Here is a 27619-nt window from a genome sequence, read left to right as displayed (position 1 = left end):
AATGAATCATCAAAGTGATATAGTCATGCAAAATATTAGGTTTCTTTATTCAGTATTTAAGTTATTCTGAATATACAAACAATTAGCCAGAATGATAAAGTGAAAATAACCAGTATTTGTACTTCTGCAGATTTAAACCCATAACACATTTCAGTTAATGTTTTCTGCATGCTCCTGAAACACATTCACTTCTGTTCTGCATTATATGCAAGAAATAGGCAAGTGCTTTCACTCAAAACAGAAGCAAAAAAGTTACCTTTCATTAGCATGGTCTGTACTGTTGCTGGCTCGAGAATTATTTACACACACCAGATCACTAACACTGCAGTGTAACACCCTTCCCAGAGGAAAAAGCAGCTATTGTTTCACTTCTTCATTAGCTTGGACAAGTGAAGTAAGTGACAGTGCTTGAGACAATCATGCAAAAAAACTTTTCACATCAATGTTGTGAGAAAATACTTGAAAGGTGAAGAAATACGAACTGTGAAGCAATAATAAAAGACACTGATAACCACTGCTGATCTCTCTAAATACATGGCAATTTAATTAACATCATTTGCCTTGCTGCCTAATACTGCAGGTTTCTCCCTCCATATCCTTTGACAGGCAACTGCCTGGAGAAGAACTTCATTTTCTAGTTATCTGCCAACATCCAAAATTGTAGGAGCAACATTTCTTTTAAGGTGGCATATTCCTAGGGATCTGCTTTCCACAAACTGACAAACAGAACAGTTCCTTTTTGCAGTTAAAGCAGACAGGTTTTGTCTCATCAGTCAGAAGTTAATACTCCTGGATTTAATACATATTTTCTCTCCCAAACTTCTTTGGCGTCTATGAAAACTCCAACACTTCGAAGGTAGTTGCTGGCATCAGACAGGAACCATACATTTTCTTCAGCTTCTGAATCAGTTCCTATTTAATTAGGGCAAAAGATTCCAACAGACACCTCAATTTCAGTTCTCGGGTAGGTCTTTTATTCACTGGGATTTGGAGGGGATGTTTAGAACCAGTCCGGAAATCTCATTTTTTGGTATCATCTGACTCCATTTCTTCTGACCACAATAGTTCCTGCTACAATATCATAGGCTGTTCTGTTGTGCTGGAAAAACAGCAGCGTAATGAATGCAGGAAAAAATGATGCAATTGAAAAATTCTTGATCAAAGCTCGTACTGTGGACCTGAAATCAGAATAGAACATTCAGTGCCTTACTTTCACTTTTCTGCTTACATTAGTAATTAACTTCCAGGTTTAGTGCCCAAGTTTTGCACAGCACAAAAGTTGAGCTCTAGAGGAGATTTAACCACCTACCCTGAAAAATACTCCATGTGACTGAATAATTACCATTTTATTCTTAGATCACAGAATCTGACAATAGCTGTTGCAGTCTAATTACTGCAAAGGTCAACAACAAAGCAACAGTGAACTTCCTTCCAAATCCCACGCTTTTGACACTGTTAACCTGAATGCAGCAGGACTGAGGCAGGAGCACTTACGTTGTCATGCTGACATTAGAGGATGGAATGACTAACACACGGCTGGGTGCAATAAGGACAGAAGTTTCACACGTCACAACTCGCAGTCCAAGCAAGAATTTCCCTGGGGTTGCTCCACCTGCTCCCCAAATACAGATTATCTGTAAAAGAGAGGTTTTTTTAAGTCCGCACATCACCGTGTTGTTGACAGTTGTCCCAAACTTGGTTATCCTCAACTATGTGAATGTCATAAGCTTCAACATAATCCAAAATACTGTTAAGAAGATTTACTTTATTGGCCAACGATAACATTATTTTTTAAAACCATTTCTTCAACAACTCACAACTATTAATTACAGGGGTTAATGTTTATGAGTAGGTTACCTCATAAAAGCAGACTAATAACCTGTAGATGAGAGCTACTACCATCATTTTCTGCAAATCTTCCATGGACGTATCTTCATCTATTTCTTCTATGATGTAATGCATGGCAAATTTAGAGATGTCCCTGTACAAAATAAAACTGAACTTTAAAACCATCCTTCTCCCAATACCAGTGTTACCCCTTTAATACCAGAATTCACTCCCTCCGTTCTGGTATTATAAGACAACAAAAGCTCCTTGCCCTCTCTGATACTAAACAAGTCATTAAAATTCAGAACACTCAGTTTTCATTCTGAGTTACTGCCTAGTTTGTTTTGTCTTTTTCATTAAGCAAAGATCATTCTTTATTACCACTTTTGCACAATGGTATCCTTGGGTAGTGAGCTGCAGAATTGTTCTGAAAATTCTCACACTTCTTGGGGGAAAACAGATTTTGCACATAATCATTGAACTTGATACAAATGGAAGGCATCCAAGTCTCCAAGTATCTTCTTACACTACACTCAAGGAAAAAAAAGGGCACTCTTTACAAATGCAAGGGAGAAGTTGGCAGTGTCCCTAAGAAATCAGTAGAGCCCCATATCCTCCTCTGCATGATCAGGGTTCTCATCAGGGTTCCTCATTCTCATTCTTCACGGCTCACCATACTTGTCTGGAGGCACCTTGGTATGCAATAGGAGGATTCAAACAAAGCAATTGAAACCTTAAGGTTTTTAGCCTAACAGAGCTATGCAAAGCATCCATTTGGAGGTAATGGCATATTTTCATAAGATAAACTCCACAGATGTAACATTCTTATCTGATACCTGGAATGGATATACTTGCAACACATTAAGGCAAGAATTTCTCACTCATGCATCTAATTAAGGCTCACGTAGAACTGTGCAGTCCCACTTTGAAACAGTCCATCTAATATTTGTGCGACCTGCCCTCCTTTTTATTCAGACTTGAGGACAGAAAAAACCCTCAAACAACCCAGGAATTAAAAAAACCAATGTAGCACAACCTACATTTCCTTTCAATGCAGCTTTGGCCTGAAGAGAATAAAGTTCTTCTTGAGCCTGTGAGGGCCTATGCTTTCCATGACAATTCAGCCTAACCCCAAGCACACCAGGTCTCTTAAGCAGAAAACCTCTCAGAACATTTCTCTGAAGTTCCCTGTAAGCAATTGTCTCACAAAACTATTAATATTGAAAATGCTGTAAATTACTCTTTCATCATTTTACAGCAGCAATATACATATAGTTGTTCCCCATCTTTCCACTACTTCACTTTGTATCTTTCTCCACCTACTAAAGGCAAAGTAGAAACACAAACTGTCAGGTTACAGGTGATGGGATCTGGCCACTTAACAGAAATGAACATTTGGCATTTTAATTGCTGCTTATCTGAACAAAACCCAGCAATCATTTACACTGACGTATTTATTGTTTTGGATTTGACCCTCTTCCATACCCCTTTCTAGCTGCAGGTGAAGGTGTCTGGAAGATGTTATCTGTATGTCTGTTATCAATTTACAGTCAGGCAACATTTGGATGGTTCTTGAGCAGAAAGCCTGGGTTCCAAAATGTGTTTGTACAGTAGTGGAATTATTGACTGCACCAAGATCTCATCTCTTAATCAGACTGGAATATTGAGTACACCAACCCAAAGCAGAATAAGAGAGTTAAGAAGTAAGATATCTACAGTTAAAGAAGCAGTTAAAAAAGAAAGTGTTTGAGGTAAATTACTACATCTGAGTACAAAAATGTGAAATGACGAATCTTTCAGTCTAGTGTATGGTTGACACACACATTGATTACTTGCACTTTTTAAAAAAACCAATTTACACCCAGTGAAGCCTGCAGTGTGGCAGTATTCCTAGAAACCAGGATGTATTTTCAATGTATATACATATCTGATCTGCTTGATCAGATTTTTTTTTTTTTTTGGTGGGGTTAGCATTGCTTCAGTCAGAAATCTAAAATACAGCCCCACAGAAGATGCTATACATTAGCATGAAAGATGCTAAAATTAACTTAATCCCAGCCAGATTTAGTACATTTTGAACACTGTTTAAAAGTTTGTCCATGTTTTTTCTTAAAAATTCAAAAGAACTTTTTTGTAATCTTGCTATTCCCCCCCTCCATAAATGTGCAAGTCTAATCTTTCCTTAGTAGTTAGTGACTTTGAGAGCCTACAGACCTGTACAAATTCTTTGTTTCCATAGCTGACCCAAAATCAGGATGTATTTACAATGAAGTTAGCCTAGTGGTGCTGTTCCTCAACTTCTGTAATTTATTTAATATCATATGCAAAAACATACCATAATTACAACCTGACACCTCAAAGAGCATGAAAAGCTTAAAGCTGTATGTAACAAAGCTTTAAATTGTTCAACTTACTTTATTCCACTGAGGTGCATAATACTTAAAATGATGGTTGCCTTTATAAAGAACAGAATAAAAAAATCCACCATCTCTGCTATGAACCTGTGTGCCAGAGAAGGGATAAGGAACTCCCGACCTGCAACAGAAATAGTTCACATTACCCAGATTTTACTGCACTAACACAAAGTTAACACTAATGTCGAAAGCAAAACCCACATTAACCTCTCTACAAGAACATAATCTAGAGCTCTGCTCACATGCTTTTTGAGAACATTTCTAAAGATGTATGCATAAAAAATAATCTGAATTGTTTAAGTTGAATTTGAAGAAGCTTCTTGAAGAACTTCAACTGTTTCAGAACTGAGCCTCTCATAATTAGGATCACAGGCAAAATCATACCCTGCTAAAGAACGGAAGTACAGAAGATCAGTTTTTGTGTTCTTTTGTTTAGAATAATCTCATAGAGAACAGATTTGTGTAAATCTGAGAGGTCAGATTAAAAAGAAAATCAGACCTACCACAACTTTTTTATCCCTCAGCACCAAGGCTTCTATGTATACCAAGTACCAGTTCTCAGAGTAAAACACTATTTTATCTCCACTCAAATACAAACAGGAATGGATGAAAATACTTGACATAAACATTTCTACATGTTACTTTTAATAAAACACAGCATACTGCTCTACCTCCAGCCAAAAAACATAACATATTCTCCTATTTAAATGGCCACAAAGTAAGGAGCCACAAGCTTTTGTTACTCAGGTGATTTGAGCAAAGAAAACATTAGAGAGTGTCTTAGAAAGTTTCCAAGAAATAGTGTTGCAAAATAATTTCATCTGGACCCAGCTACTCCTCTATTTTCCAAAGAACATGACTCTCACATGTAGCATGCAATGACTCACATCAGTACTTCACTTAGAAAGGCCTTTCTACTACCACATGGAACCTGTGGAAACAGGGACTGGTTTTGTTACTGTTTCTGAGAATGCTTATCCCCACAGAGAGTAAGGACAGAAGAGGAAATAAAATCACCCTACTCTCTAGTCTCAAAAATCATCATCAAATTTCAGTAAGAATAAGCCTCCCCAGTTCAGTCGCTGAGACTGATGCTGCCAGCCATGGCCCCACGAGCTGTGAGAGGCCAGCCAAAAGCGCAGAGCACTTTTCAATGGGGTAAGAAGAATCTGGCAGAGACTGGGTAAGAGCCAGCTCTTATTTAACATCCCTGGGTTTCTAGAGCTCTGTTTCACACCTGCTGCACTGATCACTCTGCATCAATAGCACAAGCAGCCTGGTTTGAGGCAGCAGGGTGGCCACAAAGATGGACATGCTGCTGGCCAAAACTGGGCCACTGAGGGAGGCTGGCAATGCCTCTGCGATGACGTATTTAAGAAGAAAATCGAAACAAACTAATGAGTTTTGCTTCTAGTCAGAGAAGAGGAGGAGGTGAGACTATGTGAGGGAAACAACATGGAGACACCAAGGTCAGTGGAGAAGGAGAGCAGGAGGTGCTCCAGGTGTCAAGCTGAGGTTGCTCTGCAGGCCATGGTGAGACCATGGTGAAGCAGCTGTGCCCCTGCAGCCCATGGGGATCCACAGGGGATGCAGAGATCCACCCACAGCCCGTGGGGAGGTGCCCATGCCAGAGCAGGTGGATGCCTGGAGGAGGCTGTGGTCCAGTGGGAGACCCAGTGGAGAGAAGGAATCCCTGCTTCCAGGGAGCAGTCTGTCCTTGGAGGACTGCATCCCATGGAAAGAGAGGCCCACGTTGCAGCAGAATGCACTTTGCAACTAAAGTTGAGCCTGCTTTTCCCTTGAAATAGTCCTCTTGTCCTTATCTCACTCAAGAAGCCTACTTAACTTGTTTTTCTTTTTTCCCTCCTTTACCCAGCTGTGGCAGAGGAGGGTGAGCAAGTGACTCTCTTGGTGCCTGGTGCTGGGCCAGTGTCAAACTGTGACATGTATAACACTAAAATGGATTCCACTGGCATTGTCAAAGCCTGTCCAAGTTCTCTAATTCTAATTAGAGATTCTTCAACTAAGACATGAGGAAACATAGCCAGTCTCCTAACCCTGGTTTGAGTACACAGTGCCAGGTGAAAGCTTTCATCTGCTCTGTCAAAAGCAGCACATTTGTTAGAGTTGGTAGCAGAGACTGATTTATTCAGAACTGAATACATTAAATTAAATGACTGCCTAAAGAAGAAGCTACATGGGGCTAGGAAAATAAGTATTCAAATTATGTTTAACTCCATCATATTAAGAAACCTTGGCAACCCTTAGATTCTGGCAGATTTACACTGCAGCAATTCAAGCTGTTTGTGATATCAGAAATCCACTCTTTTGCCAAGGGTTACTATTTATTCAGCAAGGACAGCCAAATTCAACATCCATCCAGCTCAATGTCTAGGATATTACATCTACACAGTGCTTAAGAGGAGTTTGCACCAGTCAGCCACAGGGCAGCTGGGGCCTGGATGCACCTTTTGCCCTACTGTTCCCAGTGGATCAGCAGTAATCTCCTGCAGTAAGGTAGGGAGGGACCAGGCAAAGGAATGTCTTAAATCATGGTGACTGTCCACAAAGAGCCAGCCACTGCCCAGGGTGCTGTTAAATTCTGCTGCTCTGACACACACCTGCAGGCAGACTGAAGAGGCAGTTAACAATCCCACTTTTTGACATTCCAATTTGAAATCTTCCACATTAACATAAGCTGTCACTTATTTCAGCTTACATAAGCACACGGGCTGTAAACTGCTCTGGCACAGGGACAGATACATGACCTGCCCTGCCTCGCCTCACTGCTGTGTGGACAATAATCTGCAGCAGGGAAGAAGGAGCCATAATCACTTTAGCTGCTCCAGATATATCCATCTGCAATCTCAAGCTAAAGCATCAGCCCAGCAGTCTTTGTTTATAACTGAATTGTATCGCTGCATCCCATACCTAGTCCCCTCAAGAAGGCCAAGTGTACTGCAATAGTATGCAATATTCAGAATAACCATGTTCAGCAGCATGAGATGTTATTCATGCCCCAAATAACCTTTAATATATGGAATTAGCTCCTGAAAAAACAGGTAAAATTCCAAGAATCATTTCAGCCTAGCCTTTGTCCAACCCTCCCTTTAATGACTGGTAACATCAGTTCATAACTGAACTATAACAGAATCAGAGCATAATTGCAGAAAATACTATTCTGTGTCCTAACCATGTTTTAAAAAAAAAAAAATCTGCTTAAAAATATAAGAAAGAAACAAGCTCAGTGGCTAGGCTCCCTTCCCTTGAAAATAAGGAAAAAAGGAACAAAAAACATCTTCCACACACATACGGCCACTAAGCTTATAAATAATGTCACAGATCAGCAATGTCGTACTTTGTCCTGCAGGGAGAAACGAGCTCTGGCTTTTTTCCAAAGTCCACCAGCAGTGCTCTCCTCCACAGTTTCCTACATTGCTCACAGTGGTATGAACATTCAAGGAATGTGACCTAGGCACTCCTCAACTTGTGAGGAGTTGTTGCTGCTCCTGGTTTTACCTCTCATGTAATCAGAGTGAGTTTGCTTTATTCCTGAAAAATATAAACAGAAGGCCTGCTGTGCACTGCCTTCAATGTTTACAGCTGCAACAGACGTTTGTTTATCTCGGGTCCCACTGCCTAAGCTTGTTCAACGTCAGCATGTTTTCACTTCTCTGCTTCGATTCCACGAAATTATTTTATTTGAGCACCAAGAGCTCACTCAAGCAGGCAAAATTAGTTTAGATTACATAATCCAAACGGGCTACTTAAAAAGCTAGATGCATTACAAGCCTGTGACCACAAGAATAAGTTCCAGTGGAAAAAAATCAACTCCTTCGTATGCAAGAAAACATCTTTACAAGCTGTGAAAGTGTAAACTGTATATTCAAGTCAATCCCCCCAAACCTGCTGGCTCTAGATTTACAACCTCGGTATCAGGGCTGTCACCCTGCATCCAAACTTGTTTATGGACCAAGTTCCGGCCTTACGGCCTCGATACTAGGGCTGTCACCGTGTGTCACACGGCACAGCCACATGCCCGGGGCCGCAGCCAACGGAAGCGCAGCGACTCCTAACGTCGCACAGCCCCGGCTTCCCTCTCCAGATCCCTCTGCTCGGAGCAGCGGCTCTCCCCAGGCTCCCCTTCCTCCCCAGCCCCGGCCCCGGCCCCGGCCCCGGCCCCACTCACCCGCCGGCCGCCCCGTGTCCCTGGAGGCGCCGCTGCCGCTGCTGCTGGCGGCGCTGCCGGAGGCCGCCCTGGGCACGGGGGACACCGCGCCCGCCGCTCCCGGCCAGGCTGGGGTGGCAGCGGCGGGGGCGCGGGGCCCCGTCCCGGCCGAGGCCGTGTGTGCCGGCGGCGGAGCGAAGAGGTAGAAGGGGCTGTAGTAGGCAGCGGCGGCGGGCGGGGGCGGCTGCGCGGCGGCGGCGGCGGCGGCGAGGAAGGCGGGCGGGCAGCCCTGCCAGCCCAGGTACCCGCAGTACGAGTCCCACAGCCACTGGTGTACGCGCCGCGCGTACTCCGCCGCGCTCAGGGGCTTCGTCCCGCCGCCCTCCGGAGGGGAGCACGGCGGTGGTGAGGACGCGGTGTTGGTGTTGGCACTGGCGTTGGCTGCTTCATCTCCGGCAGGGCTGCCGCCCTCCGCCATCGCCGCCGCCCCAGCGCCAGCCCGGCCGCCCTCCGCCACCTCCTCCATCGCGGCGGGCACTGAGCGTTCACCGCGCGTGCGCCGGGGCCGCGCCTCGCCTCTCCCACTTACGGCGGCGGAGGGGGGGGAGGAAGGGCCTGACGAATAGGGCACTGAGCGAGGGGAGAAACAGGCCTTCCCCCCCGCCCCTGCCACGAGATGGTATCGCCGAGCGCTGAGGCAGAGGCGCTGCCCGTGACGTGCGGGCGAAGCGGCCTGCGGAGCTCCTGACGGTGCGCAAGTTCTGCGGGTTTATTTTCCTGTAGTAATGTTGTGAGGGGTTTTTTCCTCCTCTATTTCCCCCTTTTCATTTTTTCCCCTATACATATCATGTTTGTCTTCTGAAAAAAACAAAACAATCGAAACCAAACAAAACCACCCAAAGCAAAACCAAACAAAACCAAAAACAACAAACAAAACGCCCCAAAACAACACCCCCACAATCCACAAAGTCGTTTAGGTTGGAAAAAACCTCTGTAATTGAGTCCAACCTATGCCTGAACATCACCGTGTCCAGGGCACCAAGTGCCACCTCCAGGCTTTCCTTGAACACCTCCAGGCACGGTGAGTCCACCGCCTCCTTGGGCGGCCCATTCTAATGTCCAATCACCCCTTCTGCGAAGAAATTCTTCCTAATGTCCAACCTGAAACTCTGCGGAGAAGAGGGCGACCCCCGCCTGGCTACAGGCTCCTTTCAGGGAGTCACCGAGAGCGGTAAGGTCACCCCTGAGCCTCCCCCACGCCAAACACCCTCAGCTCCCTCAGCCGCCCCTCACAGCGCTTCCTCCCCTCAAATGCTGAACGAAGAACCAGCAGCAAGTTTAAACACAGTTCTTCTAACTAACTTTTAGTCTTTAAGGTTTCTGTGCTCTGTTAAGCATCTCAACCAGACCAAGAGTTCTGTCTGACAGAGATGCTAACACAGCTCAATACTGAATTAACCAGTAATACATACTGGGAACCTGAAATGTTGAAGACAGCACAAGCCACAGCTGAACAAAAACAGAAGTTGCTGCCTCTCCCTGGTGAACTATTTTCCCATTTAATCTCACCTAATTTAAAAAATTGAAGTAATTTCATAAAATCATAGAATCATAGAATGGCCTGGTTTGGAATGGACCTTAAAGATCCCCGCCCCATGGGCAGGGACAGCTTCCACCAGCCCAGGTGGCTCCAAACCCCGTCCAACCTGGCCTTGAATGCTTCCAGGGGTGGGGCATCCACAGCTTCTCTGGGCAACCTGTTCCACTGCCTCTTTACACTCACAGTAAAGAATTATTCCCATGTATCCAACAGAAATTTCCACTCTTTCAGTCCCAGAAGCTTGTGTGGAGCAAGTCTCTAATACAAGCAAGCTGAGATGAATTGCCTAAGTGATTATCAAATAGTGACCCATAAAAGACTATGCAGTTATGTAAGGTGCTGGCACTCACTGTGCAGCTATGATTTTAATTACCCTGGCATGTTTTGTAATGTAGACCTTGGTGAAATCAATATGGGAAAATGTTTAGGGAAACACAGCAAGATTTAGCATGATTAGGAAGGAAAAAAGGAGGGAAGATAGACATGTGTATAGAGGAAAATATGGCTTTAAACCATCTGTTAATTCCTAATAGAAAAGCTATTTTGGAAAACTGACAATAAATGAAATGTAACAAGACTTATTTCCCTGTAATATTTCACTTCTTCCTTGAAAGCCAGATCAGATCTCAAAGTAAAATTACAAGATCTCAGAGACTTCACAGAATGCTGCCAGTCACATGTAAATTTTAGGCTCACCAGCAGCAGCATTACACAGGTATAGCCATAGTTTGAACTCACTATGAGATTATTCTGGATATTCAAGGTGAAGTGGAATCACTGACAGCAGAGAGCAGGGGACTAACAGGTAACAATGTAATGTTTCCTTATGACCACATTTTCCAGTTATTAGTATTTCATTCTTCTGCTTAAAAAGATACCCAACAACTGACCCACAAATTCTGGGAGCATTCAGATTTTCTGTTCTGGAACACACATGACAGAAATGCTGTGACAACATGGCTTGCCAGCAGTAAGAACCTCACAGCTTAGGCTTTTGGTAGTAGAAGGTCTTGTTTCATTGCTGTGTCAGACTGCCACACAGGGCAGTATTTATAGTCTTCTGCAGAACCAATTCCCTGCTACATTGCTTTAGCTTGTGGGTGGGAAGCTCATTGTACCAGCTGATGAAGTAGTTGAATGCCTTGGCAGTTAAATACCCTCTTTCCTAGAAATGAGATTTAGGCAAGAGGAAATGTTCTGAGCTAGATCAAAAGGAGGAGGTAAGCACCTAAAAGCTGGTGTCATAATAGTTAAGGTTTAAGGGGAATCTGGAATCTCACCTCAAGCTCTTTAAGTGTAGGTGATGCTGAAAAACCTGATCAGTCACTCTTGAGTGGGGAAACCTTCATGTTTAATAGGAGGTAATGAACACTGGTGTGCTGTGAACCTGGCTGTGGTACAGAGCCACAGACATTGTGCCTTTGCTCATTTTTGCTATGCCTTCCAGCATCTTGTTTTCAAGGGTTTGAAACCACTTTTAAAACTGAGGAATCACCCTAGCATTGAAGTTCAGTTCTTTTCTTTGCTCAGGGATAACAGATCACATCTCCTGCATCATGCTGAAATATTCTAATAGTAGGAGCTCTTCTGAAGAGTCCTTGGATGAGAGTTGTTGGACATTAATCAACAACTGCAAAGTGGTTAATTATTGTTGGGCCCAGCAGCTACAATTCATGCTATTTAGACATTTGGATCTGGTATTTATGATCATGTACAGAGTGAAATTAAATGCAAATGATGGGTAAAGAGATTCTTCATCACTGAAACTATACAGAGTCACCAAAGAATAAGAACCTTTCCCCTTGTTGGGGCAAGCAGCCAGATACAGAACATGAAACTTGAGCCAAAAAATATATGTATGCATTTACATAATGTAAAATGTTATACATTTAGTGTGGAAAATGGTACAACTTTCTCCTAAATTAAATTAATTGAGCCTTTCACTCTGAAACTGATCTGTCTCATCCATCTACGGAACTTGAAAGAGAGATTGGCTCTAAAGCCTTACAGATTGACTGAAGCAACTTCTTTCTAATAGATGCAGCTTCAAGTGGAATAGAGAAAACAGAATCCTGGTGGTCACAGTTGATTAAAAAATACAACTTCTCTGCTTTTATCTTAGGGTACACAAGTTTTTTTGTGTCATTGCCTGTTTATTAGTACTGCCCGATTTAGGAGTTGTGCTTGAACACCTTTATTTGCCTTTGACCTTGGCCTTGTTTGAAGGCAGAGTAACAACAGAACAGCTTTACTCAGGAATGTGGCCCTGGGAAGCCTTACTGGTTACTCCCTTCTCTGTCGCATTCCCTTCTCTTCCCAGGGAGGAAGTGTGGTGGTGCCTCTGTTGAAGCAGCAGTGGGACTATGGCTTTGGAGAGCAGGAGTCTTTGGTGGTCAGTGGTGATCAGGTAGGGTCCTCAGCATGCCACAAGACCTAGGGAAGAAGGGTTAAACCTAGGGAGTGACCACTAGGGTCAGTTTTGGGTGGTGGAGTAGGGAATGTTCTCTGTTCTTCTACAAAACTTCTGGCACACAAAAAGATTTTTCAGTGTTATTTCAGCCATGAAGACAGAGCAGGTTCTTGTCTGGTAGTCAGAACATTCCTTGGAGAGCATTATTTATGATTTTTATCTAATAAGAGGGGGATTTTATCACAAGTCAGGGGCCTGATTTTCTTCAGAGAGCAGTAGCTACTTCTGGGCAGTATTTTCACAGCAGCTGGGCCCAGATCACCTCAAGAAGAGAAGCTGAACCTGCTTTGTATGTTCTTGCTAACTGCTGTGCTTGCTACCATACTGTGTCATCAACTGAACCTTAGCTCCATTTGTCTGGAAGCTTCCATATTTAGAAGGAGCCCAGTTGAACAGCACATCAGGAGAGTGCACTAAGGGTGCACACTGAACTGAGCCCCTGAAGCACTCCAAGTGGCCAAATGTCTGATCTCTAGGAAAGACATGTGAGGCACAGGGTGATGAACACAGTGCAGTAAGGAACTCCTGCAGATCCAGATATGTTGAGATTCAGGAAAGAGTAAGAACAAAAATTATTTGTCTGCAAAATAACTATGGCACAGGGAAGCCTTAGCAAGTGCCTAATTCTCCAACTCGTGGAAAAGATTTCTGGTTTTCAAACACAGATTTGAAATTACTTACTCCTTTATCTTCAATGGCTCTGTTAAATATTACTTTTAAGTTCAATCAGGTATTCTTTAAATGAAGATGTGCTTAGCAGTGTTAAAAAAAAAAGAAGGAAAACCAACCCAAAATATCTATTTAATAATTTGTAATAAGTAGTTATTTTTTATTCTTCCTTGTTCATCCCACTCAAACATTCACCTTTTACCAAGATGATAATTTCAAGATCAAAGTAATATTAAGTGTTTTACAGTGACTTTTCGAGGGCAGAGTTCCCCAGTTCAATGGCAAACAGCATTCACGCCCTTCGCAAACACTGCAGTCCCGCAGGTTGTCATTAAAGGCTTGCGAAGGCCTGGCCTCGGCTGTTTCCTGCCATCTGGTGGGTACTTGGAGTTACTACCTCGATGCTTCTCATTTCCGCGGGCTCTTAGTACCAACTAAGCGCGAATCACAGAACGCGGAAGGGCTGAGGTTGGCCGGGACCTCTGGAGTTCACCTGGCCCCTGCCCAAGCAGGGCCCCCTAGAGCCGGCTGTGCACGGCCATGGCCATGGGACTTCTGAACTCTCCAAGGAGGGAGCCTCCATCGCCTCTCTGTGTTAATGCTGGTCACTTGCACCTGAAAAGAGTTTCCTGATGGACAGAGGGAATCTCCTGTGTTTGTTTCAGTGTGTGCCCATTGTCTCTGGTCCTGTCACTGGGCACTCCTGAAGAGAGCCTGGCTCCCTCCTCTTTGCACCCTGTTCTATTTAAGAAAGTGACATCCATTGAAGCTTTTCATAGGAAAAAAAGCTCTTTACATTTAGACACTTAATTTAACAACTCACCTTCCCTTTTATGTGTGTTTTACTGTCTGATTGAGACCATCTGTACTGGTGAATATTTGACCCATGCAGGTTTATAGAAATAAACTGGCTAATTCCACCATACACATTTTTTACCTATTAATATATGAACCAAATTAACTGTTTGCTGTTTTGGCAGTGGTACTGACTTTAGGGCATGACCACAATATTAGTGCAGTGTAACACAGAAATCAAGGGGTATATCTTGTGTGACTGCATGCAGTAAAAAAACCATCAATGGGACCTCAGGGATGCTCAGCATTTAGCAGTTCATTCCTTGCTGGAGTCAACCATCAAACACAGATCAGTCTTGCTGCTGAAAACTTGGTGGCTGCAACTGCTCATGGTTGAGATGACTCATCAAATGACTCTTCTGCAGTTTGTTGGCTATTTCTACTCTTCAGATAAACTTGATTTTCCACCAAATGAGTTTTTAACCTTTAATTGTACACAAGTTCATGTAAAGTAGAAGCAGAACTTTGTTGATTTAGCACTCCTTTGTAATTTTGAATTTACTGACAGGTTGCAGGGAAAGAACAGTCCAACCTACTGGAAATGTATGACAAGTATTTTTTATGATGACCAAACTGAACTGACAAAAGGTGTTATAGGTTTGTTGTTGTTGTTATGTGGTTGACTAAGAGTGCTGGATATAATCTATTTTAGAGGTCTCTCTCCTACTTTTCTGGTGTCCAGTCATGCATTGACTTGGTATCCTTTTCTTCAGTTGAAGCAATTGCCTTGGGTCTGTCCATGCAAGGCCTTCTTCCTTTCTTTTAAACTTCTGCCCTCTGACCAAGGTCTGAGGTGTGCTCAGACTGTCAGGCATGTGCTGTTATTTTACAGGATCTATTTCTGCTAAATGACCAGTCAAAGCAATGTGCTTAACGTGAATGTTAAGGTGAAGGTCTAGCCATGAAGGAGTTTGCCTTCAAATGTTTAAAGAAGAATCAGATCAGCCTTCATGGACTTTGTATTTGATGGGGGAGTTCAGTCCCTCAGAGGAACTATAAGAATTTGCCTCTGTAGTGATTAAGAGCTGTCTTGCTGCTTTCTGTTTATCATCAGGATTTGATACTTGGTTTGTGTCTTACCTCCAAAGCAGTAAGTGGCATCCTGCTGCTGCATAATGCCTTGCTCCCTCTTTGATGCTGTATATGAAAGAAAAAGTCAGTATCTCAGGCCAGAATGCTCCAGAAGGAGATTGTTTTGTGGAACACATTACAATTATGATTTAAGGATTCAGCCCTTCAACAATCCTTGTACCATGACAAGTATGTGATGCCCATTTTTCAGAGATGAGGCACATCCAAGTGATATAGGGAATGGACCACCTGTGATTGAAGCCATATAGAGACACAACAGGAAAAGCAGGAAAAGCAAAAAATAGAAGGCAAACCATACCAACTTGCACTACATCATGATCATCTCCCTAGACATAATCCCTGGAACATCCAGGTGTACCTAGAAGTGAGAATCATGAAAAGCTCAATTTGCTGGCTGTCACCTAAGTTATGTGCATGACACTTCAGGTTTATTTGCCAGCATACAGAATATCCTCTACTCACTGTGAGGTGGATTATGGCAGCAAGTGTGGTGATATTTTATTGAAATGGAAGGAGGAGCTACTTTTTCTCACTCCAGCTTTTGAAACAGGGTTTAAGGAAGACAAAGCCTGTAGGACAAACAGTGCAATAGCTTAAGCTCTGAACAACTTTGTTTTTAAACAAGTACATTTTCTGTTTATTTCATAAGAAGTTTACTGTTGAAAAAATGATATATATTAAAGCAAACACATTATACACATAGGTTAAACATCAGATAGCAAAACCATAAGGAATGAGCACTACTGGTTCTATTGTATAGGGTTTACAATCAAAGGTATACTTAAAAACCTTTAAGAGTTAATGTACTTTCAAGGTAAGTTAGGCACAAAATTTAGCTTGTAACTAGCTCTGCAAGCATGTCACTGTGATTTCAGTGATACAAAGTATTACAAGTGATCAAAAACATAAATTGACTTTTAAAATTTTTAAAGTTTTATTTGTACTATGTGCTGAAATAGTACAAATGTATGCAATACTCCAGCTTTGTTAAAAAGAAAAAAGTGTAGGGACTGTAAAGCAGAGTCAAAGGACTAAACCAGTCCTTTATTTGGGCTCAGAATTAGTATGGCATAAATCTATGGCTTTGCTTTGTGAACGTATTTGAAACTGAGTAACTTCTACAAATGTGGGGAAAAACCCCCCGGATGATACTTTTAATGAACATGATGAGTTACAATACAAATATTTTAAAGGAACTTCATAAGTGAGGGAAACTAGCTGGTATCAGATGTGTCTGTCTGTCTTGGTTTTCTGTATAAGATGCAACATAAAATGTGAAATTTTAAAAAGTGAGAGATAGTGTCACCCAAAAAAAAGAGAAAAAAAAGAAATCCAAGGAGCAAAAAACCTTCAAGTAATTTTCTGAAAGGTTTTAGCATTTATGAGGCCCTAGCTTAGAACAAATTACTAATTTGCAAGAAAAGAGAAGGCAGCAGCAAGTCTGTGAACCACAGTAAAATCTTCACAGAAAACTGTGGGATCTTCTAAATATGCATATTAAAAACATTTTTTATTAAACTACCAGATTTTTTTTCATTTTCATTTTTTCATGTATTGCTGTGGTGACAGTTGTCCTTTTTTGCTTGTTTGAAACGAAACACATTATGATTGCCACAGAACTGCAAGAAATTGCATACTTTCTACAGGTACATTTTTACTGCATCATACAGGAATTGCTTAATAGGCAAAAATAAACACCTTAAAGTCTTAATGCTGTTTTTGATTAGCAGAAATACAAAAAGGAATGCACTGAAGCAAGATGATTAAAAAAAGTGTATCATGCAGTATGTTGGCTTAAATGTACACAAAATTTCAAACCAATGATGTGACTGGAGGGTGGAGGGGTTTAACCTATTGCATTCTCATTCAGAATTAAAATTGTACGTGAAGGAAAAACTGTGTGGAGACGTGACCAGGACCGGGATGCCTAACAAAAGGGTGCCAGATGTGTTACTGTTCCTAGCATGCAGAGCTAATGCTTGAAGGCCTATGACAGCAGCATGAACTCCTGCTACCTCTACTTCTTTACATGACTGCTTTGTGCATGCTGGCCGCAGTCTGGCTGCGGTCAGCAAGTGCTCCATGGCGTGAGGAAGTCAACCCACAATCTCTGCAGGTTCAGTGACCAACTTAGATCCATCCCATGCTGTCTTGAACTGTTCAGGAACCGGAAATTCTTTCTGGTAGGAAACAAAAGCAACAGTGACGGTTAAACAAACAGAGGATAGCTCATGAAAACTGGTGGAATACTATTAGTTCTACATGACTGCGAAAGCATTGATAGCTCAGACATGCCGGGATTAGAGAGAAGCCTTCCTCATTACCCTAGGAAGTTATTTTACAGTGCCACACAGGAAAAAGGCTGATTGCTACCCAGTTTCAAACAGCCTTGGTATGGTATGACTTTGCAATAATCTCTCTCACACCATTATCTGCATCAACAAAGTAAATAAGCCTCATGTCAGAAATGACTTCAGATTCCATCGATGTCTGGGTTGGAAGACAGTATAGAGGATTTAGATATGGAGATTAAACCAGGAGTCCAATTTTAAGGACAAAAGCAATACTCTAATATGGAAGAATAAAATAAAATAAAAAATCCCAGTCATTTTAAGTGTGATACACTTCAAACTAGTCAGCATCCTTTGTGGGGTACATAAATGAAGCAGAACATCAAATAAAATGCCCCTCTATTCTACAAATTGAGTGAAATGATGGGGGATGTTGTTGAGTATTTCTCTGTACCCAGTAAAGAAAAAAAATATGTGAAGAGAAGGGTTTTTTGTTTAGACCTCAAAGAGATGTTTTGGTAGCCAGTAATTTCTGATGTTATGGTGATTTTGAGGTGAGACTGAACAAAAGGACTCTTTTTAAAAAAAAAATAAGTGAATATGAGCCCACTAAAACTTGTTCCCTTTTTACTTGTGTAAAGCTGGCCATCTAGCAGTCACATTTGGAAATGTGAAGCACAAAAGTTCTCATTACACATTTTATTTCATAAAGCCTAAACCCCTGTACTAAATTCCAGCCCAAGAGACTAGCAAGACATTTAAGTTCTGTCTATGGCCATGCACTGCAATTTCAACTCTGCTCCATTGACAACACCAGGGAACTGTTATTTCACACACACTTTGCCTGCTTGTGTGTGAAGTGACAGAGCATGACTTTACTAGAAATGCCACTGTGCACAGTAGGAAAATTTTACTAGAACGGGAAAGGAACTGGAAAAATGCCAGTTTAAGTGGCTTTTAAGGACATATGTTGAAAATAGTACAAAGTACTATAGCTGCTGCCCATGTATCAATAGCTGTAGAAAAAACAAGTATATCATACTGTATTATTTCACCTGTAATAGCATTACATTTATCTTAGTTTTGGCCTCATCATCTTCCAACTTAAGTGCTCTTCTGTGAAGGTAATTTCTTTGGGAGACTATGTTTAGATATAAAAAAAAAAAAGATCAAATGGATAGGACATGAAGCCATCGGAATGGAAAGAGAGGACATGATTTTTGATCTCTGAAATTACTTTGTGCCCCGGAAAATAAAGAATTCTTCCTCTTGAGATACAGGCACATAGAAATTAAATTGTTTTGGATCATTTTTGGTGACATAATTATGTGTGTTACATCAGTTTCTTTCCTAGCAGCTTAAATGCTCTTAGCTGCCAAGACTAGCATGAAAGAGAAAGGAAATTTAAAAAAATATCTCACTCACATAATCACCATCCTGGGGGATGAGAATGTTCATCTCGGATGACTTGGCACTCACAATCTCACAATCCAATGACTCCTCACTGAGGTAGATGTGGCAGCCTTCTGTTTTGTTAATAGAAATGGTTGGCACTTTCCCCATCACCTGCAAAATAAAATCTACTTAACATCAAATCTTAAAATGCAAACACAGATACTGTTAATAAAATCCTCATTGCCTCCTAGGTCTAATTTTGGCCACCAGCACCTGATCTATGTGTCACCTGCCTGTGTGACGCTTTTATTTGATTTATTGGACACTGAAAATTCTTGGTGGCGGTAACAAAGACCTATACACAACAACAAAACTGTAATGTACAGCAAGCTTTTAATATACAGTTTGATGACAGTACTTCTCTGATTCTCTGTAATTTCAGTGATACTTTTGTGCTGATATTTAGGCAGTGTTCACCTTGCTCAGCAGTGAGTATTGGCTAAGAAGTCAAACATGGCAACTTCAACCCAGTAAGGGCAAAGGAAAGACCCCAGCATAAAGTAATACTCAACAAGGGATTTGTAATACACTCTGAAGACTTCAAAGCTCTTGTAGCATGCAACAGGAAAGGGTTTTTATTCTCTTCCGGCAAGCTACAGTTCTGAATATGTACTAAGATCAACTAATTTAAATCTCTAAAACTATTTTGTATGTCTCTTTAAGAGCAAGCGCAGGATTTACTTGAGGCGAGGAAGGGAAATCTTCTCTTGTTTACAATTTTACAGATTGAAAGATACCTTCATGGCCAACAGACTTGACTCACTTTTTGTCAGTAAAATTCCTGCTCCTGCCCTCTCTAGCAAGGACAGCAATATACTCTGGACATCAAAACACCAGAGATTATCCTAAGCCATAGAACAGTGACAGCACATGACAGAGATGTACTTGTTAATGAGAGTGTCTCCCATCACTTAATTAAAGAATATCTTTCAACTTCAGTTCCTTAAATGTGGCAGTAAACCAAGTGCTCTGTCCTCTTGCATCCCACCCTTATCCTGAAGTATGAGCTATGCAGTGCATCAATGTATCTTAAAGTTCCTCTTCTTAAATGGGTTCTTATGCAATCAAGAACAGAAGGAAGGGGTGTTTAAAAAATTTTGCAATCATCTGGCAAGAAAAAAATATACCACTGAGATAAAGGAGAGACAAGCAATATGGCACTGAAGTCACTATAGCAAAATCTCTAGGATTAATTTACTGAAATCTGTTGCCTTAACATATCATGTATTTGGACATTCTGAACTCAGGTCTTCAAATTACTGAGAAAACTGATGTGCTTGGCACTTGGCATACACCAGCCCTGTGGGAGCTGCCTGATTCAATCTGCATACAGCAGATAACCAGATCCTGCCTTCCTAAATGGATGCCCACTCTGCTCCATGATATACATAGAAGCCTTATCAATATTCATAGAACATGATTCTTAAAAAAAGTATTTCCACTTTATTTGAGTATTAGCAAGCTGGGGCTTTGCTATTTATTACATACGGATTTTTCAGCTTTCATGAATAGTTTAAGAGGTAATGATTTAAAACAATATAATTATTTTAAAACCGCTCAAATAAGTGCCTGGGATCCATAACTCACTGTCTCCTCTGCTGTAAAAAGACATGTAGTGATCATGTATAAAACTGATTGTTACACTTCAGTCACTTGCATAAGGTTCAACATATAAAAACTCCATCTTGCTCCTATTCCCTGTGGTGGCTGTGACCATTACTTCTGAAGCACGGAGCAGGACTGCCTATATTTAATGTCATACAGCAGGCACAGCCTCTTAAGCAAAAGACCTCACTCTGAAGAGTGGCAGTTTAATGTAATAATTAACATTTTTTTTCACTCAAAATAGTATGCCCTGGAGTCCCTTCTTGAGATTACACACTGTGTGTCAGACACAACCCAGTATTAGAGCAGGTAGCTAGACCTCTGTGGAACAGGATGACTGAAGTGCTGTAAGTGTCAGGTAGACTGTACATTTTGAGCAGGACAAGTGTCCCCACTAGAGAGGGCAATGTAGAGATTTAAAATACGTGTATTTTCTTTTCATGAGGATCATAAGGAAGATGATGTCTGATTAAGCTTTTTGAAGGCAAATAAGTAACTACTTAATTACATAAAGTGTCACATCACTGGCCAGGGAGATTTTTTGAAATCCCAGCACCTACTTTTATGTTATAGCTTTTAGTTGTCCTTTGACAGTCTATTTGAACATTTCCATTGAGAGGATAAGTAAAGAAAAAAATCTTGTGCACTTAGAAGTCAATTAGCTAACTGCTAGAATTTCTTCTGTAAGCACTACTGAACTTCCAAGTGCTGGGAGTTGCTTAGCATGAAAGCAAGCAGATCCGGGACAGAAGGAACAGCTCTGCCAGTGTACAGATCTCTCAGCTTCACCAGAACCAGAGGCACTGGGCTATGGGAGGTTGGTTCAGTGATAGTAAATTCTCTTCACAAGCATTTTCTAAAAACATCAACAGAATTTAGAGCATATAAAGATCCATTTGGATACTTCTAACTTTTGTTGTGCTCTGTGAATTTTTAAAGTCTCTTGTAACTATATGTTGGGCTTTTTCACCCCCACTTGTTCTAGGTCTGTCTCCATCTCTCAATTGGATATTTACCTGAATTTGAATATCCCTGGAGTTGATCACTTCCACGATTCCCACAACATTGTCAAACACAAGGCCAAACTTCTTACAGTTGTCTAAAATAAAAGCAATCATAAATAAGAAAGGCAAGACAAAAGCAAATGCATGCACACCTGCTACATTAACTATGAAAATTCCCAGTCCTGCACTGCATAGCTGAGTGACTTTACTCTCATAATCAATCATTAAAATGAATGGAATGATTCAGATGCATTATTAATCACATAAGTCATTTTTTTTAAGACTCACTTGAAGCCCAGCTGAGCTACCCACTCACCAATAGTAATTGAGTTGATTTTTCCTTTTATCTGAAGTGTAGATTTGTTACACTTAAAAATATAGGCCACTTGCTTGAGTTCAGTGTTGTTAATGACCAGGTCATTCTTATCCTCTTGATATTCCTATTTCAAAAGAAAGTTTATTTAATTGGTTGTCTTTAACTAACAGTCTTTAGCTAACAGTCAGACAGAGTTTAGTACAATTTATCCTCGAGTCATTGCATCTTCAGTTACAACACAGCAATATCCTTCCTGTGGCTTAAAATCTTAATCTGCTTGGTGACCAGATATCTCACCTAAGTGACCCTTAGATGACACTGTATCTTTTAGAGCTGCAGAGCTGAAGAAGTTAGCACAGAGAGCAATAAAATCCATTAATTTTGCAGCAAAGATGTTATGCTCACAACAATTAAAAAAAGGCACTCACAAAACTGCTGTTTGGCTCCCATCTGATTCAGACTGAAGAACAGAGCAAGTTTTCCTTCCACAAGTGTTATATAATATTCTGAACACATACAGGCATTACCATATACAATAATGGAGTAATAGGCAAATAAACTTCCTTTCACTAGGCTTAAAAGAACAATTACACTCCAGGGATGTCCAGGAAAGTTCCACAAGGAAAGTTCCAAGTAGTAGAACCATAACAACATACCACAGGCAAACAGTGACTGCTCCTTATGCAAACTGGACTCCACTGTAATATACACTGACTGTGTATATAACTTTCTGCATGACTAAACTGCATGTTCTTTCTGCTCTCTCTTAACCAACACAGTCACATCAATTTTCATTCATCGATTCTTTGGTATATGCCTACATAAATTAACACCCAAACTTAGAACAAATCTCCTCTTTCCATCTGTAGATTGGGCAAAAGGAAAACACTCCTCTACTTTAAGCATGGAAGACATGCTTGCATGGAATGGGCAATGAAATATAAATGTATAATTCCATTGGCTAGGGAAACTGTGATGACTGTTCTCTCTCATTCACAGGAATGGCCTGCAAGAAAAGATTTTAATTGGTGTTTTTCTCTAATGGGTTTGTTTCTGAGGCATTGTCTGATTTTACAAGGAATTTATATGCCGATTCTGATGTTCTGCAGTGAGATGAATTAATAAGTGATTCTCAGAGACAAATGAATTAACTTAAAATCCTACAGAATAGTAAAAGTTGAAGTGTAGCAAATGCAGAGAAATGGAGGACTCAGCCCTTTTTAGTTGCAACTTCGTTTTGTTGCATGTGAATGACAGACAAGAGGTTTCAGTGCTCCTCCTGGTTTGCAATGTGCAAGTTGCAATTCAGAGGTGTGACTGGAACTCACCACTCTCCACTTCTTTCCCTCTAGCTCCAAGACAGGGGGATGGTTCTGCTGTGGAGAATTCTTGGGAGAGGTAGGACTTGGAGTATGGCTTTTTGTTGGAGAACGAACAGGTGGACCTTGGGCACGTAGGTTGGGGTTCTTGTGAGTCTTCTGGTCATCAGAGACATGCCGAAGCCCTAAAAACCAAAAAGAAGGGTGCTTGTGAAAGAGAGTCTATTTTCCAATCCTTAAAGTGCTCATATTGAAGCATGAGAAGTTTGTTTGTAGTTGTGTTATTCTCTGTAATTACCTTTTAAAAAAATTTCCTCAAGGTTTACCTGTGTAACAACCTGAATTGTAACTGCTGACATACTTTTAGCAGATCATATAAAAACTCTTCTACTATCAATGGGCTCTTAGTATCTTCAACAGAAAATTCCACAATGTCGTCTAGGTCCCTCTCTGTCTGTAGCAAGCTCTGAGAGCTTGTTGTATCATGTTTTTCCATCAGAGTTTCTTTTTCTAATTTATGACAATATTTGATCTATCCCTGCAGCATTAAATGCAAATATATCAATCATATGTATTTAAATTCACAGATACATACTTAAATTACAGCTGTCCAATATTAATACAAAAAGCTTTATTTCACCTGACATGTAAGATGTTTTGACACAGGTCTGTACACTCAATATGAGTCAGAAAGAGAGATAAAACTTTATTGCAATTGCAATTTAAGAGGCTGACCAGCTACTGGGGGCTGAAGATATCCAGCCTGGCTGCCTTAAAATTAAAAAAATACCTCTAAATGGTGTGAATGTCAGGTATACTGAACTTATTGGGTGGCTAGGGCTTCCAAAGGAGGTTCTGGAGCAGCCTTCTCCATCGAACCATTGCAAGCCTCAGAAGGATCTGAGCTGCCAGAATGTAACTTAAAAATGCTGTGAAAGCTGTGAAATGCTGTGAAAGATGTAACAGCTCTTGATGTAGTTTGACTGCTGGATCACAATTCGATTTCTTGTCTCCTGACCTTTGGTAATTGCCTCGCCCTGGTTGAGCTGTGCAAAGAGGGCTGAGCGGGACGCGGTTCCTTCGTCCTTGGCGGTTTCCGTATCAAAGATGGGGGGCGGTCCCGGGGGCGGCGGGGGCGGAGGTGGCGGGGAAAGGCCGGAGCCGCCGGTTAGAACAGATCGCATGGACATGGAGGATGCAACAGGACCCTGTTGGAGACAGAGGGAATTATCTTACACACGGTGTTTCAAGGAACATTGTATCACAACAGCTCTTATTTATTAACATCCTTGAATGCTGCGGGTTCGAGTGACTCTAGAAAGTCACAGGCTCAGGAGAATTTCTGGCTTCATAATCGAATACAATCCTATGAATCCTTTCCTGCACCTGCGCAAGCACAGCTAGAAAGACTGACAGCCCACACTCTACCCTTACTGCAGAACGACTCCACCTAAAATATTTGTCTTAAACACTTCTAAGGGCTGATGTTAAAAACCTTTAACAGTAACTATTCCATATTTTATTCCAGTGTTTACTTACACAAAAAGGAAAATATTTCCCTTTTCCCTATAAAGATGATGTTCTGGTACAACACAAATAATGGAGAGGTTAATGAACTGTCAAATATACATAGGGAACGTGATAAATTGTATGCAAGATGTAAAATGCTATTCTTGGAACTGTTCAAGTTATCGGTAAAGATTCAAATACCACAGAATGTAAAACTACGTTGATTCAAGTATCTTGATTCTGAAATTCAATTTTTGAGTTCTTAGTTCAATTTCTTACATTCTTTTTTCCTTTTTGTTTCAGTTGCAGGAGATCACAGCACACAAGTTAGGAGCGAAGGGGGCCTTGGCAAAGTAAGTAACTAAATCTTTCTTTCAGTTTGCATAATCAAAAGTACGTATTTTGGTCTGAATTACAATTCTTACATAGAATTTTATCAAAAAGACAGAAATACTAATAATTATCTGACTAAAATCTTATAAGAATGCTGTAACATCCTGATAATAGATGTTAGAGACAATCTGAGAATCACTTTTACTATCCTGCCACTGAGTGTCACTCTGATCCTACCTCTCTGCAGCACAGAGGGAACTTCTAAAAGAACTACTGAGAAAATCAGATTGGTTCTGATGAGTTCAGGTAGCTACAGAGATACTGTGCATTGCAGCAGCAAATATTAACAGGTGGGCAGATACAATGGGAAAATTACAGCGACTTAGGGAGTCACAGCTCCTCTAACTGGCTGCCTTTGTTAATAGATACAGGTTGTTAGTGCGCCCCTGGTAATCCATCCTGGAAACAGATACTGCTTCGCTGGCCTCTGAGGATATTTTTAACCATTTATGGTACTACTCTTTCTGCTTTCCACTAAACTGAAACAGCAAAGCATTGATCTGATTCATGCATCTCATGGGAGTGGAAACTACAGCTATTTTTTAAAAAGTAAAACTTGTTCTGGCCTGTAATCCCAAACTGATAACAGGAAAAGGGCTGAGGTCCACATACTCCTTTTTAACTTACTCTTCAGATATACTTTAAAAACAGAATAAAAGTCCAAGATCTCCTAAGGGGATAAGCTCTCTTCTTGTTATTAAATCTTTTTGATCAAATGTAAACAAATGAGAAGAGTGTACTTTTGGAACCAATCATAATTTGTTGTCAAGATATACTGGAACTAAAGTCTACTGCTTTTGGAGACATTCAAGTGTTGCATAGATACATTTAGCTCAGAGCTTCTGCTTACATACTTCCTTATTACAGGTCAGCGTCTTAGGGTGGGGACAACTTCTTCACTGGGCCCTCAGTTTATAGTGCCTGTTCCCTGCCTCTCCTAAAGCCAGTGAAGTTACCTGCAGCAGAGTCAGCAGAACTATGAATTATTGTAATTAAAATAAAAGAATGTAAGTGGATTTAGTGGTACAATCAGTTATGACTGCCTGAGGTGCAATACAGATATTCCCCTTCTGTTGCCTGCAACCATAGCAACTGAATCCACTATGCCCTGGTTATCCAGAATTATGAACATTGCATTTGCAGGGCTTTTTAAAACACTCAGATACTCAGAAATGGCACTCACCATTCACAGTGTGAACATGCCGTTATGAATTATGTACACTTTATGAAAGGCAATTAATAGCAGTAGTGGTAATGGCTAATAACTTCTAGTCTGAGATGAAAATTCGCTTGCCAAATTCCAGACTGACATCTGATTTCTCAAAAATGCCTCCTGCTTCCACCTGCCTACCAGTACAGTGCTGTAATTTTCCAGAAACTTGTGTAAGACTCACACATCCACTTAGAATTAACACTATCTAAATTGTGCAAAGGTGCAAAGGAGAAAAAATTTCTGGAAGCTATCTGTGTATTCTGCATATAACACAGAGTGGGAGGTCACTCTGGCACTGTCTTTGCTTCAAGTGTCAAACTCAAGGCCATCACAGACCAGTGCAAGACACTCTGGGCTAGAATAATTCTGCTGAGTAGTGTATCAAAGGCAGTTTCCCAAATGGCAACTGAAGTATGGGAATATCCATGTAATGACACAGAACTAAAACTCAGGAGGGTTTATCTATGGAATGAGGTCATCTCTGTCTCAGAACTCTGAAAGAACTTCCTTGTCAAAGTACAGATAAAAGGAAGGATTTTAAACACATTAGTTAAGTTTTGATATGGTTTTGTATGACTGGAGATTGTTATATTTATTTTCAAGGAACAGACGAGGTAGGAAAGGATCTGGGAAACTAGGAGCTTTTTTCCTCTTAGTGGAGTACTGATGAAAAAACAAGTCTACTCAAAAATCTCAATTCTTGACCTGAGCAGCTAAGACATTCTAGTCCTTTTAAGTGGATTTCACAAGTAAGAAAAAAACATATTCATTGCACTCATGCTGCTCATCTGCCTCTTCTTTCCTTTACAAGCCTGGTCCCTCCACCAAAGTCAGTGGTTATCTCCACTGAGCACAAAAGATTTTGAGTTAGATCTAATTAAGAATAAAGAAGCTATCACAAGGTAAAGACACCTGAGGTTCTGTCACCTTTCCCACTCCTTTATTTTGTGCAGTCATAGAAATAGAAGACAGACTGAACCCTGGTTGTTAGCTTTTCTCCTGCATGGCAAATCTTGTCTAGTTTAAGACCTAAGTTACAGCTACACAAGCTAACTGATATTGTAGCATGCTATTTTCAACATCTAGGGCCATTCTGGAAACTGCAAACAATTTCAATCATAAATTAGGCCAGGCATAATTGAAAGAGAAATCACAGGAAAAAAAGGTCTCCAAAGTACATGGTTTAACTGCTCCACTGTAGATCTCCCATCTTGCAACATGGACTCAGTAGGACAATCTCCCATTGAAATAAAATGGCATGGAAAAGACAGACAAGTCTCACTAATGAGAAGGTGCACAGACCTGCTGGGAAGAGGGGTACAGTCTAACTGTGGCTACAGTCTTCTTTTCCTTGCCATTTTAACATACCTAACTGAAATCAAATAAAAATTCAAATGAGGTGAAATTCTTTGTGGGAAA

The 27619-nt window shown here is 41.0% G+C and overlaps 2 protein-coding genes across 3 annotated transcripts in view; both read right to left on the bottom strand.

Moving 5' to 3' along the window:
• Window positions 1-18: 18 nt before the first annotated feature.
• On the bottom strand, window positions 19-8950 carry FAM8A1 (family with sequence similarity 8 member A1). Its single transcript, XM_058812836.1, has 5 exons — window positions 8431-8950; window positions 4242-4362; window positions 1858-1981; window positions 1495-1634; window positions 19-1178 (listed from the first exon to the last, which is right to left on the bottom strand). Exons 1-5 carry the CDS (start codon window positions 8933-8935, stop codon window positions 1034-1036), a joined length of 1035 nt encoding a protein of 344 aa, XP_058668819.1. The 5' UTR covers window positions 8936-8950; the 3' UTR covers window positions 19-1033.
• A 6734-nt stretch (window positions 8951-15684) lies between these two features.
• CAP2 (cyclase associated actin cytoskeleton regulatory protein 2) overlaps window positions 15685-27619 on the bottom strand; it is a 68198-nt gene continuing 56263 nt past the window's right edge. For both annotated transcript variants that reach the window (XM_058804188.1, XM_058804181.1), the window contains 6 exons: window positions 24104-24293; window positions 23095-23270; window positions 21767-21890; window positions 21463-21545; window positions 18812-18952; window positions 15685-17275 (listed from right to left, as the gene is read on the bottom strand). In XM_058804188.1, the coding sequence (XP_058660171.1) occupies window positions 17192-17275; window positions 18812-18952; window positions 21463-21545; window positions 21767-21890; window positions 23095-23270; window positions 24104-24293 (798 nt within the window). In that variant the 3' untranslated portion in view covers window positions 15685-17191. The remainder of the gene's footprint in view (window positions 17276-18811; window positions 18953-21462; window positions 21546-21766; window positions 21891-23094; window positions 23271-24103; window positions 24294-27619) is intronic.

Source organism: Ammospiza caudacuta, chromosome 1 (genome assembly GCF_027887145.1).
Source record: "Ammospiza caudacuta isolate bAmmCau1 chromosome 1, bAmmCau1.pri, whole genome shotgun sequence".
NCBI lineage: Eukaryota > Metazoa > Chordata > Aves > Passeriformes > Passerellidae > Ammospiza > Ammospiza caudacuta.
Note: the sequence above shows the minus strand (reverse complement) of the source record. Positions and strands in the feature narration are given on the sequence as shown.

Excerpts from the sequence above, each read along its gene's own strand:
- FAM8A1 (XM_058812836.1), bottom strand. The coding sequence starts at position 8,935 with ATGGAGGAGGTGGCGGAGGGCGGCCGGGCTGGCGCTGGGGCGGCGGCG. Across the intron at positions 1,982-4,241 it reads ATGCACCTCAGTGGAATAAA|GGACATCTCTAAATTTGCCA; the intron begins GTAAGTTGAACA and ends TATTTTGTACAG. Across the intron at positions 1,179-1,494 it reads TCTAATGTCAGCATGACAAC|GTCCACAGTACGAGCTTTGA; the intron begins GTAAGTGCTCCT and ends TTCTGATTTCAG.